The 15,088-nt window shown below is 49.1% G+C and overlaps 1 protein-coding gene across 6 annotated transcripts in view; it reads right to left on the bottom strand.

The window, feature by feature from the left end:
* Nucleotides 1-15,088, bottom strand: part of LOC149335148 (nucleolar protein 4-like) — a 127,041-nt gene that overhangs the window by 6,538 nt on the left and 105,415 nt on the right. For 5 of the 6 annotated variants that reach the window (XM_089551812.1, XM_089551810.1, XM_089551811.1 and 2 more), the window contains exons 5-8: nt 3,940-4,305; nt 3,289-3,435; nt 2,212-2,412; nt 921-1,037 (exon numbers count right to left, since the gene is read on the bottom strand). In XM_089551812.1, coding sequence (XP_089407938.1) covers nt 921-1,037; nt 2,212-2,412; nt 3,289-3,435; nt 3,940-4,305 — 831 coding nt within the window. The remainder of the gene's footprint in view (nt 1-920; nt 1,038-2,211; nt 2,413-3,288; nt 3,436-3,939; nt 4,306-15,088) is intronic. The other variant, XM_089551813.1, reaches the window with a different exon arrangement.

The raw sequence follows: 15,088 nt of genomic DNA, 5'->3' as shown, positions 1-15,088 counted from the left end.
CCGTTGGTAAAGCAACAAAAAAATGACGACGAACGAAGGCAGAGGACACGGATAAGCGCTTATCTGTGTCTGCTGCCTTTATCCACCGTCCCTTCTTTGTTGCGCCACATTTGGAAAGTTTTATCACCACAGCAGTTGTAAACCTAAGGTGCATGCTCAACCATCACCTGCGGCCAGCTTTTGGAGGCCAGCAGAGGAAATTAGGCGCTGTCTATGAACTATACGGTGCCAGCTACCACAAACGCCCTGAAACTTTCCAGCAACCGAACAGTTCAGTCGAATCCGACTAATCACGTGACATTGAGAAAACCCATTGCTCCTAACTTGCGGCCGTAAATTTATTCCCACTTATCTGATATATCGGCTACCATAGACGATGCGCTACCAGGACCAATCCGTAGAGCGCGAAATTGTGAGCCAACCAGCCTGCCATATTTTAGACACGATGTCGAAGCAAACTTCTACGCAGACATCGCGAGTTTCACCCTCTTCTAATCAACTGTAGCTTTCAAAGATTCTGCGTATCTGGCAACGAAATAGCAAAAGAAAAGACAGCGAACGAGACAACTAACAAACAGGGCACAGGCGACGCTATGTGACAGTTATTACTGAAAGAGTGCCGTGAAGAAACCAAAGTCAGGCGCAGGTCATTGTACAAAGCAAACTAAAAACGGAAACAATGCAAGCAAGGAAGCACGTACTATGCATTCTTGAGCGTGCTGTATGCTTGTGCACCAGGAGGACATCGTTCAGCAATTAGCGCATAGGTTTTAGAGTGAGTACTACAGAATACACCCTGGGCTCTATAACCACATCTGTCACCCGAGGCGATTCAGTATCTGCGCCCTTCGCTACATGCTCCGGTGCCGGTCTTAACCTAACGTCCTCAGCGAGCTTCGCCAGGGCAGTGGAGGACCTACCGGCAACGGCTGAAGACCGAGCCGCATCCTCTTGGCGTTGGTGGTCTCGTTCTCGCAAGCAGATGCCAGAATCTGCTCGGCAAGCGGAGACGTCAGATGGGGAACCGCCGTGCGACCCTACGCGGGGGGAAGAGTTAAGACGAACGGTCACAAGGCAAGTTCCCCACCCAGACAGAACTGTCACTGCGTCCTTAGTACTAGCAGACGTATGGAACTACAACGAACGTACGAACACTGGCTGCTGGTGTTGCCGGTACTAAACAGACGAGTTTTCCAGCCTCTTCTCTAGCGAGCCTCACACTGTCTATAACGTGTCAAGTGTGAGGAACAGGAAAGAGCGTTGCTTTAAACCCAACTGACCAGTGCTTCGTTCAAGATGTGTTCGCTTACTCTCCTCATCTTCTGCTTTCACATCTGCAATGCCTTTCAGCGATTACTGTCCATATATTTCCGCGGTCAGTAAGGCAGCGTTTTATGAAAAAGCGCCGGTAAGATGAAGTCGGTGGAATATCGAAAATCTAACGCAAGCAAAAAAAAAAGTCATATAAGTACTCAGACTTGAACGTCGTCTAGCAATGCACGCAATTAGGCCGCGGCTGATGATGATACGATGATAATGAAGAAGGGAAGGCGGAACAATTGGTCGAAATTCACAAAAAGCTGCGCCTGGACGTTTGTGACAACAAACGGATCTTCGGGGGATGAGGCCCCGTGAGGCGATGCTATGCCTTTAACCTCAGCCCCCTCATAAGCAAACGTCTAAAAAACGAATAAAGTAGGACAAAGAAAGAAGCGAAAAAAGAGAAAAAGAAAGTAAGAAAGAAAGAAGCATAAAATGCTGGCTTGTAAACGGAAGTAGCGACACAAGGAGGTTTAGTGACACCGCTCACGCGCCCCTCATCCGGGCATGGCCCGTAATAGTCCCCGTTTTCGAAACGAATTTGCCTGTTGCGTAATAATACTACATTATACGCGCTCTGGCTTTGGATACGGATGCTAGCAGTGACTCTGTGACTTCAAGGTCACAGAGTCACTGCCCAATGGACATTGAAACTCCCTTGAAGGTCGTGCGGATGTTCAGGATGTCTGCAAGACGCTCAAGGGAGGTTCAGTGCCCGTTGGGTGGAATGCTTTTATAGGAGCGCAGGTAGAGCGCCCATCGAAAGTCATCAGTCCATAGGCGGCTGAGCATGACCTGGACCTCCGAAAGTGCATTTGCGACTACGGGTAACCGCAGCGCGTTAATCTCGTGGATAGAGAGAGAGAGAGGAAAAGAGAGAGGGACACTCACGTCCCACCCGTTGAGGTCGCGGGTGCGCTTGGTGCGCCGGCAGGACTTGAGGTAGGTGCGGATGCGCTTGCGGGAGCGCTCGGCGAACTCGGGGAACTGGCGGCCGCACGAGTCGATGATGGCCTGGATCTTCTCCTTGGGCTGCCGGGAGATGGGCACCATGCGGTCCAGGTTCTCGTCCACGAAAAGCCGCACGAACATCTGCGCGGGACGACGCAAAACCGCGAAACCGTCAAAAAAAACGAAAAAAAAACGCCGCATCTTTTTTTTTTTTTTAATTCACGCGTTGAAAAACAACATTACAGGCAGGAATGGTTACACAAGATACACCGATCCTTGAAAAATACTGCGCGCGCTTGAGGAGGATGGAGGCACCATCTCGAGAAAGGCCGAAACGTCTGCAGGAGCTCTTTTTTTTTTGTGTGCGGTGATTAATTTCCGGCTTCATTCTTAGTTCTACTAACGAAGAAAGCTCTCCAATAAACACGTGGGGTGCCATGTACTATGGAGACGATATACACACTATAGACGAAAGGAATAAAAAAGGGAGTAAGCTCTACTCTAGAGCACTCCCTTTTAAGGTGCAGGGCATGCTGCCTAAACCGGGGGGGGGGGGGGGGGGGGGTATATTTGCATCAGTAAAAATACGAAATACTTACGGTAGGCAACGGAAACAAATTCCCTCTTCGAATCATGCGAACTTCAAGCAGTTACGAAGATTCCAACCAAGGTTTCAACCTCCTCTTTTTGCTAACCTTACGAACCTCCAGTGTCGCTTTTATAAAGCCTCCTCCTTTGCTAACTGCATCAAATTACTGTGCTTTCCTGTGGGAATATACATCTCCGCTGCCAAGAGTAAGCGTTCCGTACATTTATTGATCGAAACCTACTACGAAACTTAGGCAGCATACCCTGTCCCTAAAAGGGAGTGCGAGGTCAACGTACTCCCATTTTACTACCATATAGGTTTATTCGTGTTTCGAGTGTATAAAGCTGGATGCGACTCAAGTAACGCGCCCCGATACTTCCAGCCTTCCAAGAGGTCTCGTAAAGGCCGCCCACAGCGAACGCACTCACGTTGAACGCCTTGAGGCGCTCGGGGTCGTAGGAGCTGATGTCGAGCTTGTCCTGCTCGTCATCGTCGTCCTCCTCGTCTAGGTCCTCCTTGGTGCCCGCCGACAGGTCGTCGGGCTCACCGCTGGCGCCACCGCTCGTCGGAGGGCTCTGCGCTCGCAGACAGGAGAGGGGGAGGGTGTGAACGGGGGAGTGCGCACAGATTACTTGTACAGCGTAGTCGCAGCGGTTGGACAGCTAGAGGCTTGTTTTATAAAATGGAAGCAGTGAGAGCTTTAGTGAGCATACCATACCTCGATGTGCAACCCATTACCTGGAGCAAGCTTGCCGGTACGACCGCGGTTCGTAAACACGCAGCCGCGATCTGCCGCGCAGTATCCGTAGCTCGCATCGATGTCATATAGCGGCCGCATTTCTTGTGGACCAAAACCACGGTGAGAGTTTGCGGACATAGCTAATACGCTTAAAGCTGGCTGCTCTTATCCGAACTGAAAAAGCTACGCTTAGTTCCCCATCACGGCCCCCTTGACGTCACGTCGGGTAAAAAGTAAGCGATGCTTGGTCCACCATCATGACCCCCGTGACCTCACGTCGGATAGGAGATATCAACAGAATACAAGCGAATCTTCCTAGGATCCTGTATCGGGCGCTTACCGTTCCCCGTTCGGCGAGGCCGTGGTCGCCAGCAGCCGACCCTGCTGCTGCTGCTCCAGCGCTGCCGACGAAGCCCCCTGTAATCGAGGACGTGGTCGGCTTGGCTGTCATGTTCAGTGGCTGCTGGGTGTCCATGGCCTCCTCGGCGCACGAGGCACGGCGGCCGGTCGGCGACGGCGCCTTTGTCGAGGCGGCGCCGTCCTCCGAGCCTCCGGGCGTCGAGGCCGCGTCCGCCATGCACACGTCTCCGCCTCCGGCCTCCTTGGAGTCTAGCGGGGCCGCGTCGGGACTCGCCTCCCCGTCGTCGTCGTCGTAGTTGGGCGTGGCCTCATCGTCGCTCAGCTCGTCGCTGCCCAACGTCGAGTCCTGCGGAGTTCGCGATGTCTTAGTGCGGGAGCACACTATGACGGCTTGCAGGGCAGACCTTGACGGCGACGTTTTTACAGCGAGAGCTATTAACGGCACCTTTCTCGGCTCTGAGGCTTCGGTGTAACCGAGCCATGCTGATTGGATAGTGTGCAGTGATCTCACAGCAGCGCGCCACACTGAGCGGTCCGATCACAGTGACGTCACGAATGACAGCATTCTGACGTCACGCACATTCTAATACAGAAGACGAACAATGATAATGAATAAACCATCATATAATTCACCACCGCAAACAGGTGTCACTGAATCTCGCGTAACACAGTGGTAGCCGTTCTGAGAGTTTAAGTTGTTTCCTTCATAACTGCAGAGGTTAACTGGAGAGCAACGAAGCTCATAAATTTGTTCATAATTTAACATTTGAGGAGTTTCCCTTGCGGTGTTCTACAATTTATAAAAATAGACTTTTTGAAATAAAAGGGCGCTTTTTAGGGCATAGCACTGTCAGCGGTATGGCGAATCAAAATACAGCTAGGACGTGCTAACTAGTAGGCTGGTTAACTAGTACTGAGTAGCTAACTGCCCTTGCTCTCTTTTTATACAGATTGGTGTGTAGCCGACCGTGACCAACATCCCTACCAGTTTTTAGAATTTCGAAATCGCAGTTACGCTCGGATGTTACCACTGCATCTGACTTCCGGCCACCTTCCAGAACGTTTTTCATCCCCTGTTATCCCCTCTGACGCACTGATAAAGCACAGATTGTCAGTTGCGCGGAAAATAGGTCATGCATATTTTTTCCTTCAATGTTTAGCTTAAATATCCTGAAATCGCGTTCGCAGAGCCGATCGACTGCCTTAGGCATAATCTGGGGCTCTTAACTACGTAGGGGGCGTCCTAGCAAGCTGTATTCAATTGGATAAACGTACAGGGATGAACCTAAGGTAAGAGTTGCTAACCGCTTCTCGGCATGCTCAAGTCATAAACTGAAAATCACATCATGCGGCAGGTGTTCGGTATGTCGTAGATTGGGCACAGCGCGAATGCATCAAGGGCACCTGAAACTCACTTAAGCCATCTAGTGTAATGCGTAAGGACCGCGGCGCACCTTCAACTACCATCACACATATGGTTCCCTTTTCGTTTAACGTACACTTCCTTGCCGAGAGCGGTATTTACAGGAAAAATGATCGTTGTACTTGAAGCGGAAGGCCCCGCTGCACTTAGTGCTCACATGCTGGCTTCTAAAAGTGTCCGCCAAACGTGCACCGTTGGTCGCTTGAGCTGGCTGTACCTCAAAAGCAACACACCGCCAAACTATCGTCGACAATAACAACTGCAACCGCTACATCGCAGCCGGAATCTCCGGTAAAAGTCGTCTAATATGGCTACCTAACAATCGCAGCACGGGACATGGGCTTCAACAAGCGAACTACATTCCAGCCGCAAATGCGCTACACGACAGCCGGAAATGACGTCAAAACGATATCCCCAAAGCAACAACGTACCCCGAATCTAGCCAGTTGTTTACGTTCGGACGAAGATCCACGACAAACAAGCAGGAGCTTCCGAACCAAAAGGAGACAGAATCAACTACGCATTCGAAAAAGCTTAAAAGTGAGGGGAACGAAGCGAGCAGTACACACAAGTGAGGCATCCAGCGACTTCTCCCAAAAATACCCGCCGCAGAATTTTTTTTATGTCTACATCCATCGCTGGTTGTTCCCCAGTGCGTTCATCGCGCCTCGCTGCTTTCCCTATGCCAGCGGACGGCCGAAAAGAGCGAGGAGCTACTCCAACAAGCAACAAAACAAACACGTAAAAACGATTCGGGAAGCGAAGTACCAAACATGTAACGCGGCAGACTATGCGAGAATCATCCACGCAAAAAATAAAATGAGACGTCCACAATAAGCGCGCAGAAAAATGGACCCAGCTTGTTTTTCCTTCCCCATCCTTTCCTTTCCATGCCCTGCTTCTTTCGCCACACAACCCCGCATTCCCTATTCCCCTTTCTCCCCCTTCCCTAGTCTGTCACCGAGTAAGCGCACCCGAGGACACAACGATCGCAGCCGGCGTATGCAGTCTGCCACAAGCCCAAGCAAACACGAAATGGGCAGCAAGGAACAACCGCGACAGGACTAAAAAGAGAAACGAAAAGAAAGGAGGGAGGGGGGCGCTAGCAACAAAAAAAATAAGCACAAAAAGGAAGCGAATAGGGACCTACTTCCCTCCTCCACCCTTCTTGTTGCCCGTGACAACGGGCGAAGCGGCGAACGCGGCTCAAGCGCCGAATCACGTGATATTTTCCTGTCCTGTTCTCTCCCTTAGCCCCCCGCCCTCCTCCTCTCTCGCCCTCCCCAGACGAAGTTTCTTCTCTCTTCCCGAATCTCTCGCACAGCAGCTTACCTCCCCCACTTTCTTGGTGATGCCTTTCCCTTACTCTGCAAAAGGATGGAATGACAAAAAAAAAGTGAAAACAACACGAAAGAAAGACATAGACGAATACAAAGGGCCTACGTAGTGTCCTGGGCCGCGATTATATACTCTCCCCCCCTCCCCTCCCCTCCGTTTTCGCTCCCTTCGGCTGCCTCGCTGGCGCTCCAGAACAGTTTCAGTGCCTGCTTTTCCCCTTCTTCATCCTCCATCTTCCCTGGGATCCCCATCTCATCCGGACCGTGTGCTCGTCGGGGGAGAAGTTTGTGTGTTTTCTCGGCCTCTTTTGGGACGACAGAAAGGAAACAGGCAACAGAGAGAGAGAAAGAAGAGGCTAAAAAAGAGGGCTGCCGAGGCATCCGTCCACTTGTTGCTACACAGGACGGGTACAGAAAGAAAGCCGAGATGGGTCCGGCAATGCTGGAAGAACGATGCCAGAAAGAGCGTTGCACTTGTAGGATAGAAAGAAAGCAGAAAATAAAAGTCGAAGGCGAAACTTCGTGAGGAACAGAAGTGAGAAGCTGCGAGGCAGAGTAGAAAGCAGAAAAAGAGTAACACGAGAGGAAACGAAAGGGGGGGGGGGGGGAGGAAGCGAGCGCCAGGAAGTTGCACCGAGAAGGGAAGCAGAAGCAGGCTGTGTTATGGGGAAAAAAGGATAGACATCGTTCGGGGAAGAGCAGCAAGAGGAAAAAGAAAGAATCAAGCGGCACGACAACGAAGAGCACTGAGCTAAGAAGGGCTAGGCTAGGGACAAAAAAGACAATGTACACAGCGGGACGACAGAAATTAAGTTAGAAGGACTGGCACCCATAAAAAAATACAGATGTTTTTAGGGACCAAGTCTCAGCTGAATGGGGAAAAGAGGCAGGGGAAGCTGAAATGAAGAGAACAAGTCAGATCAGCGTCAACAGCAGATAAAAACAGGCAAAACAAATCAACTCCTTTCGACGGATACAAAGGAAGCAAAGGCTTCCCCCGAGAGAGGCTGAAAGTACAGACAGGGAAGTCGGGAAGACGCGAGCGTGAATGGGCCGCTAGCAAGAGGTAAGCAATGGGATGAGAGTTACAAAGACGGGTGCAAGACGTCACAGGCAATTTCAACGCGCACGGAGAAAGAGTACGTTGTGAGTGCAGAGGCAAAAAGAAAGGAAGACAAGAAGAAAGATGCAGGACATAAATGTACAGCTCTCAATGTTTAACAGGTGAGTTACGATTCCTACAACTATAGCAGACAGAAGTAGAAGGGGTGAGAGAGGATGAGTGCCGAGACACAAAACGACCAAACTAGGAAAGAGTAGTCACGAAGCAGAGGGAGCGACAAACGAGCAAAAAAAAAAAAGAAGAAAAGCAAGTGGGTGGGGTTGGGCGTTGGAAATGGTCGAGTCGGAGTGAAAGAATAGAACAGCGGACCCGACTCCACCATCTACCCCGGCTGTCGACCTGTCTCCGTCGTCATTTCACAGCCCTCCTCCGTTCGGTCACATTTATTGCTTTCCTGTCCCCTTTATTCTTTCGGGAGTGGGAAGTATGAGCACTGACGGCACGGGAAGAAGGCCTACGTGCAGCGAGCAGCGAATGCCCGAAAAAGAAAGTGACAGAGAACGCGAAGAGAAAAGACCTGAAATCCGAAAAAGAAAAGTTCTCCTCCCTCCGATCCGGATGGGCTTTTTATGTTCGCGAAATTTATGTCGAATCCAAGCGCGCGCGAGAGACGGCAACAAATTTTAAGCTCGAAACGCGGGCGCAGTGTTGGAACGGCAGTACGCGGGAGAAATGGAAATGAGACGGCGTCTTCGGGCCATTTTCAGCGCGTCGAACGTTCCCTGCAAGCGGGGAGTTAACGCAAGAACCAAAAGACAAGATCGCGCGCTATTTTGTTTTACTTTTCTTTCCTCAAAAAAAAAAAAAAGAAGAAGCAAGGACTGCATTCCTCTTAGCCAGTGTTTTTGCTCTAAGAGAGAAAAAAAATTGATAGGCAGCAAACACCAGCACTCCGTTTGCCACTACCACGTGGAAAAGACGATAACGAAAGGCATCAGAAAAAGGCAAGTGAATAAAAATCAGTAGGGGAAGACAGAGAATGAGGAGGGGGAATTCTGTTTAACGTCGCTCCTCGGAATCGAGTTGGAGCAAGAACAGTCTGGCACGCTAAACACCGCTTTACAAGGGCCGGCGAGAAGCTGAAGCCGCGCGCTCGCCGCTCGCATTAAAATCTTTTTTTTTTTTTACTTTTCTTCATGCAGCTTTTCACTCGCACCTACGCTCCAGGTTCATCGAACGCCTCGGCGCCGTGGAAGTATACATAAAGGCTATGTCGAACAAAACAGTTAAGCTGCGAAAGACGCTTATCTAAACGAAAGTTCGAAGAAAAGAAAAAGCGAAGAAACTCTCGGACGAGAGGAGAAGGGGAAAGGATGGCATAAAAACAACTCTAAAAGTAACGCGAAGATATTCGATCGAAAGCGTTCGCTCGAGGAAGCGGCCTTGGCAGAGGCGAGGGAAGGGCAGCTCTGACGCCCATAACCCGACGTCTGCAGCAGCGTGGGCGTAATAGAGAAAAGAGCGAGATCTTTTCCAGAAGGCAGCCCGCCGTACAGCCGGGCACAGCGGTGGACAAAACAGAAACAAACGGGGATTCTTCAAGTTTTCCCTTTTTTTCTCCTGTTTTGCTCAACCGTATGAACACGTTGCTGCGAACAACTTAAACGCGAGGAAAACACAACGGAGAGGGGGAGCGGGGGGGGGGGGGGGGGGGGGGGAAGGCGACAGATAGGCTCCTGGAAGGTACGCAAACTTCCCAACTCGAGAAAACTGTTTTTATGAGCTTATTACTGGCTTTGGGCAGCACGTTTTCGTCGCTTATTTTTCACCAGCCGTTCGCTGTCGGAGCTTTTTTGTCACGGCTTATTCTCGTTCTCCACGGGCCAGACCGGTCAATATATGCTGCGGTGAGCGCTCCACAGCCCCAGTCTGGCCTCGCCGCGTTGAAAACAAGCAAAGCGCTGCTGGAAGCTAGACTGGAATCTTAAAAAATAAAAAAGAAACCACAGAAAAAAAAGTTTGAACTGCCGGTAGCGAAATTCATAACGTCCTCAGCGAAAAGTAGGACAGTGCTCGCAGGATTTCTTCCGCGGTGAGTTTACGATGCTTTCGGCAGCGGATCAGCAGAAAGGAGGAAAGAGAGAAAAAAATAAACTCCTTTTAACTTCATGCAAGATAAATGAAAAGAAAGCACGAGGTGTGGCGTGTTTTGCTCCGGGAGGCGCTCCTCCGATCTCACTGAAGTGCGAGCTGAGAAAAAGAGCACAGTTGTTCGAAATGAATAACAAATGGAGGATATATTACGGAAGCCGCATTATTTTAATACCGCGCGTGCGGTAAGTATTGCAGGTTTCGTCCGAAACTTTTAAACACATCTCTTCAGAAAAAAAAAAAAGAACGACTCGTTTGCTCTATCTCAAAGCCGGGCGTTTTATTCATCGCGGCACACATTCATTAACCAGCGCGTCTTCCGAACTGCTTTTGCATGTCAGTGACTCTGCTGCCATCTAAATGAAAGAGCACAGGCGCAGCCTTTACGAACATGTACCGTCTTTGTCAAAGGTAACCAGGATGCATGGTTTGCTTCTAGCTTGTACAGCGGAGCCCTTACAGTTTCTGTTAAGCTGAAATGGTCGTTAAAGGGAAGGACTGGGGGTCTCCTTACCTTCCAACACCTTTTGCTGTTTAGGAAAGCCACAAGGGCTCCACTATGCACGCTAGAACCAAACCACGAAGCCTGATAACTTTTGAAAAAGACGGTACGTTTAAAATACTCATCGCATGCGTTTTCTGTGACTCACGGCTCTTTTGGTGGTATTTTCCCTCCTTATATGTTGCATCTAATGCGTCCATTTTATTCTTTGGCTATTTGGCTGGCTAACATTATGGTTCGGTAACACTATGAAGCGCACAGCGCGATAGGATGCGTACAAAAAGAGGAGAAGCAAACATGAGACGATACACAACACTGGCTCGTGTTTCATCGCCCCTTTCCGTTCGTATCTGATTGGGCTGTAACCTTCATAATGTTTGTTAATTACCTGCAATCTCTGCGACTACAGGATTCTACAGCTTGTCTGCCGCCCGTACGCTTGGCAACAAAAGCATTCCTAATCTTTGCCCTCAACTGCCACCTTCCGGTGGCTTAGCCTTGGAGCGTTGTCTTCCTAGCAATAAGCCTCACTATGCGGCAAAGCACGCTTTGCGGGAGACTTCACTCGGGCCGGCCGGAGTTGATTGAACGAGCGTTAGTGTACCACCGCTTTAGTAATACCCTACGCAGCGCTATAAGAAATAAATATCAATGCACCGTCCGCATACGGCAGCCTTAAGCTTTTCTATACGGGTTGCCCGCGTTGCTTTGCAGCTTGACAAGAGGTTAGTCACTTTGGTACTTATTTTTTGAAAATTCGACGGACCTGTTTGTGTTTGTTTCAGAACGCAGTTTTTTTCTAGCGAATATTATTAGTTTCTACAGATTAATCTTTGGGTGTTATAACGTCGTATTTGCGTACCTGTACTCTCGTACACTCTATCTTGGTGATTTTTATCATCACGATTAGTCGATTTACCAGTAATTGGCTCTATTGGAGCTGCGCTTAGTAGAAAGAAGTGCTATTGCCATTTGATGATGGATTTTTATAGCTCAAGGGCATCTCAGGCCAAAGGTACTATCGCCATTAAAAAAATATTTTCGGCAGTTGATAAGTCCGCAGACAAAATGCAAGTAGAGATGAACTTGTAATCATCGATGATATCTTATCACTTGGCTCTTGCAGTGGGTTGAGCGAGAGGGTGGAGTATCACGTGGTCTGCATGTTGCCAGCAGCCGCCCGAGCGCTCACACACCGGGCTCCTCATCCTAGCTCTCATGGCTCAGAAGCTCATAAACCGCTTCTGCGGTTCCGCGAAATCCTAATTTATTATTGCGACAGCCACCGTCTCTACCCGGCACCTGCCAAGGGGTTGAGTAAGGCGGAGGAGCGAACTCTGCGGCGCCTGCAGACAGGAACCCTTCTCTGTCCTGCAATAGTAAAACACTTCGATCCGAACACAGATGGGCGCTGCCCGCACTGTGGAGAGATCTGCGATATCTTTCACATGGTGTGGGCATGTACTCAGAATCCTCACCTTCCCCCCTCGCCCACCCCCACCCGAGAGGCATGGGAGACTGCCCTCCTCAACTGCTCCACACTGGAGTCCCAAAGGGCTCTGGTCAAGCGGGCGCGAGACGGGGCCTCGTCATGCGGTGTCCCGGACTAAGGATACCGACCATGCAGCAGGGTTTTTTTTTTTTTTTAACCCTCAAGCTCTCTTTCATTAAAGTTTTTCACCACCACCACCACCACCACCACCTGGTCTGCGGAGGCATGCGAAGTATCGAAGCAATGCCTCGACATGCAAACTCCGCTGCTTATTCCAACGGTGCAACCATCTCACCACGCCTCTGGCCTCCGTACTTCGCTCACTTTGTTCTCTGACTGAGTATATGTAACTCCTACTCAACAGCTACCTAGATCTGGCGCAGTGCCAAGGATACTGATCTTTTTCAGTTGAAAACAAATTTAGAAAACTATATTCGGGATACTTTATTGTTTTTTAGTTCGGTCTGAAGAGAAAAGTTCAACCCATATTTATAACTGACGCCTTGGCAGATTATCTGACTCCTGATGAACAGCCCTGGTTGCTTCAGGCGACTATCGACAGTTCTGCTTTAGTTACATATTCACGAAATGCATAAATATTAATGGTGAAAACATGTATCAGCTATATTAGAAGGTGCGCCTGCATGCACTGCTCCTGAAAACTTTACCGTTGATGCCAACGTCTGAAGCATGGACAGCAAACATCCCTGTCGCGTGATTGATGGAATGCGTTACGATGTGACGCTTAAGCCGGTTGCTGGTGGCTTAGGCAAAAAAAAAATACTGAAGGCAGTCGTCAAAAAAAAAAGCAATCTGCAGGTTATGTAATGTAATAGGCAGGAGGCAATATGGCAAGGCCTGCAAAGTTCAGAAACGTTCGCTATCGCCTCGCGCTTGCAACTCGCAACAGTAGGGAAAGTCGGAGTGTTCTACTTTTTTTTTAGCAGTTCTCATACCACGCGGTCCCACTATAAAAAACAAATTTATTTATAAAATTTATAAAAATATACAGGGTGTCTAACTTTGTTTCAAAATTTGGTAATTTAATCATTTAATAGTTCACACCTAAACGCCAATATCGGAGTGTTGTGTCATTTACTCTGCGGTATATTTTATGAAGAAATCCACTAATGAAGACGCACTAAGAACAAATTCACGCGTTATATTGATGGATCACTGTTTCAGTTATTAGACATTCAGCACAAGTACGAAAAAAAAACCAGTACAACATCTGATTAAAATAAAATAAAAATCTCTTTCATTAGGCATGGAGCTTGAATTTTAAAAGCCTAGTCAGAAATCTAGCGTTACCAGGTTAGAAAACTGAAACAGAAAAGGAAAGCAAGGTAAAAAAGGAAACAAAAATACTTCGCGACATGTGAAAAAAAAATAAGTTCAGAGCTGAAGCACATCCCTTCGCTTACGAGGCGTAATCTAATGCTCAGCATTTGAGAATACAAACGTTTGCTTAAACAACGCACGTACAACGTTGGCTCCCCGTAGGTAAAGACTCGAATAAAAAAAGCTGCAGAAAAAAATGCTCCGACGTTGCCAAAAGACTTACCGCACCATACAGGGACATCCGAGTCACTCTGACATTTCAGCCCAGTGCACAACAAATAAATTATTCAAAAATATATTTTCTCTTCGGTGGTCAGTTCATACCCAAAAGCTAGAGCGTCGTTTCACAGAAGTTTCGTGTTACTGGCGACATACGCGCCGCAGTAATGCTGCAGGACGCAGCAAGGGAGTAAATCCATCGTGGTTGAGTTCAGCATCAAAGAAACAAAAGCAGTAAATAAAGATTCTGGAAGCTGCATTCAAAATGAATAGTCAGAACAGTTGCTCAAGGCTCCCCTCGTCTCCCCTAAAAACTTCCCCAACCTCCCTACGAAGTAGTCTCCTTTCGCTTCTTTTTGCCCATGCCCGTATCTTTATAAGTTTTCTTTCTTTATTCTGCGACGCCTCTTTCTAAGGTGACAACACAAAGCGCAGCAGCCAGCTCTCCCTTCGCTTCGCCTTCCCGGCGACCTTTCCTGGGGATAAAGTTTGATGTCCCCACTGGCGGTCTTCCCTCTTCCCCAAAAGGAAGGAAGGAAGACTCGAGAGCGCAAATTCCACTGCCTCTCTTGTTTTGAATGTTGTTCTGCTTTCCTGCGTCAGAAAGAAAACGGGATGGCTCTTATTTTTCGCTGCCAGTGTGCGAAGCCACTTCAGACGCCTCCCCCCCTCCCCACCCCCACCTTCCTCCTGCGGTCCTTACGAACCCAATTCTCTCCCCGCCCAGGATCGCACGTCTCTCGAAATTAAAGTAAACGTCTCGTCGGCAGCTAACTGCGCCGGTTTCTCCAACATCCTCCCTCTTCCATTCTAACGTACCGCCTTCATTCCGTCCGCTTACTTGCCTCGCCTGGCGGGTGCACTGCGTCATTCCCTCCTCCTCCCCCTTCCCTTTTTTTATTTTTTCAGCACCGCAGCTCTTTCGCGCTTGCAGGACTGCTCCCCACATCCACGCGTCATTCTGACTCCCCAACCCTCTTCGCTGAAGTCAGTGGCAGCATTATCGCGAGAGAGAAGTGATGGGGAAAAAAGGAAGAACATAGAGAGGGGTGAGCCTGCCTTTGGCTGGAAAGCTCCCCCAAGCTTCCCTAGACCTCTTCGTGTGGGGTGCTTTCACTGCCTTTCCCACATCCCTCCCGACTCTCTCCTTTCTTTCGGGCGTGCAAACAACAAGTTCGACCGAAAATTTTTTTTCCTTTCTTACTCCCGACGCTCCGGTTATTTGCGACTCCAGAACGACGTCCCCACCACCGCTATGCCCAACTTTCATCTCTCCTTTCCTTTTCTCAGTCGCCCTGAAACAAGAACCCTGTTTCTCTGCAGCACCATCTGTCCTTTCTTCTGTTCACCCACACCCGTATTCTAGTTTGTATTTCGCATAAAAATGATACCAATGATAAAAAACTAGCACACATGGGCCTGAACAACTTCTTCCCTTTTTATCCCTTCTTATCCCCTCTCCCCGTCCCTTTCTTCGCACGCTCTTACTTTGCAGCAGCAGCCACGCGCAAGCTACTCGTTTCCCAGAATCCTTTTTTACTTTTCACCTGCCGTACGCCACTACTCCCTATTTTCCCCTACTCCTATAGCTCTCCTCAACT

This window comes from Amblyomma mixtum, chromosome 7, assembly GCF_055824585.1.
Source record: "Amblyomma mixtum isolate Tamu chromosome 7, ASM5582458v1, whole genome shotgun sequence".
NCBI classification, from domain to species: Eukaryota; Metazoa; Arthropoda; class Arachnida; order Ixodida; family Ixodidae; genus Amblyomma; species Amblyomma mixtum.
Note: the sequence above shows the minus strand (reverse complement) of the source record. Positions and strands in the feature narration are given on the sequence as shown.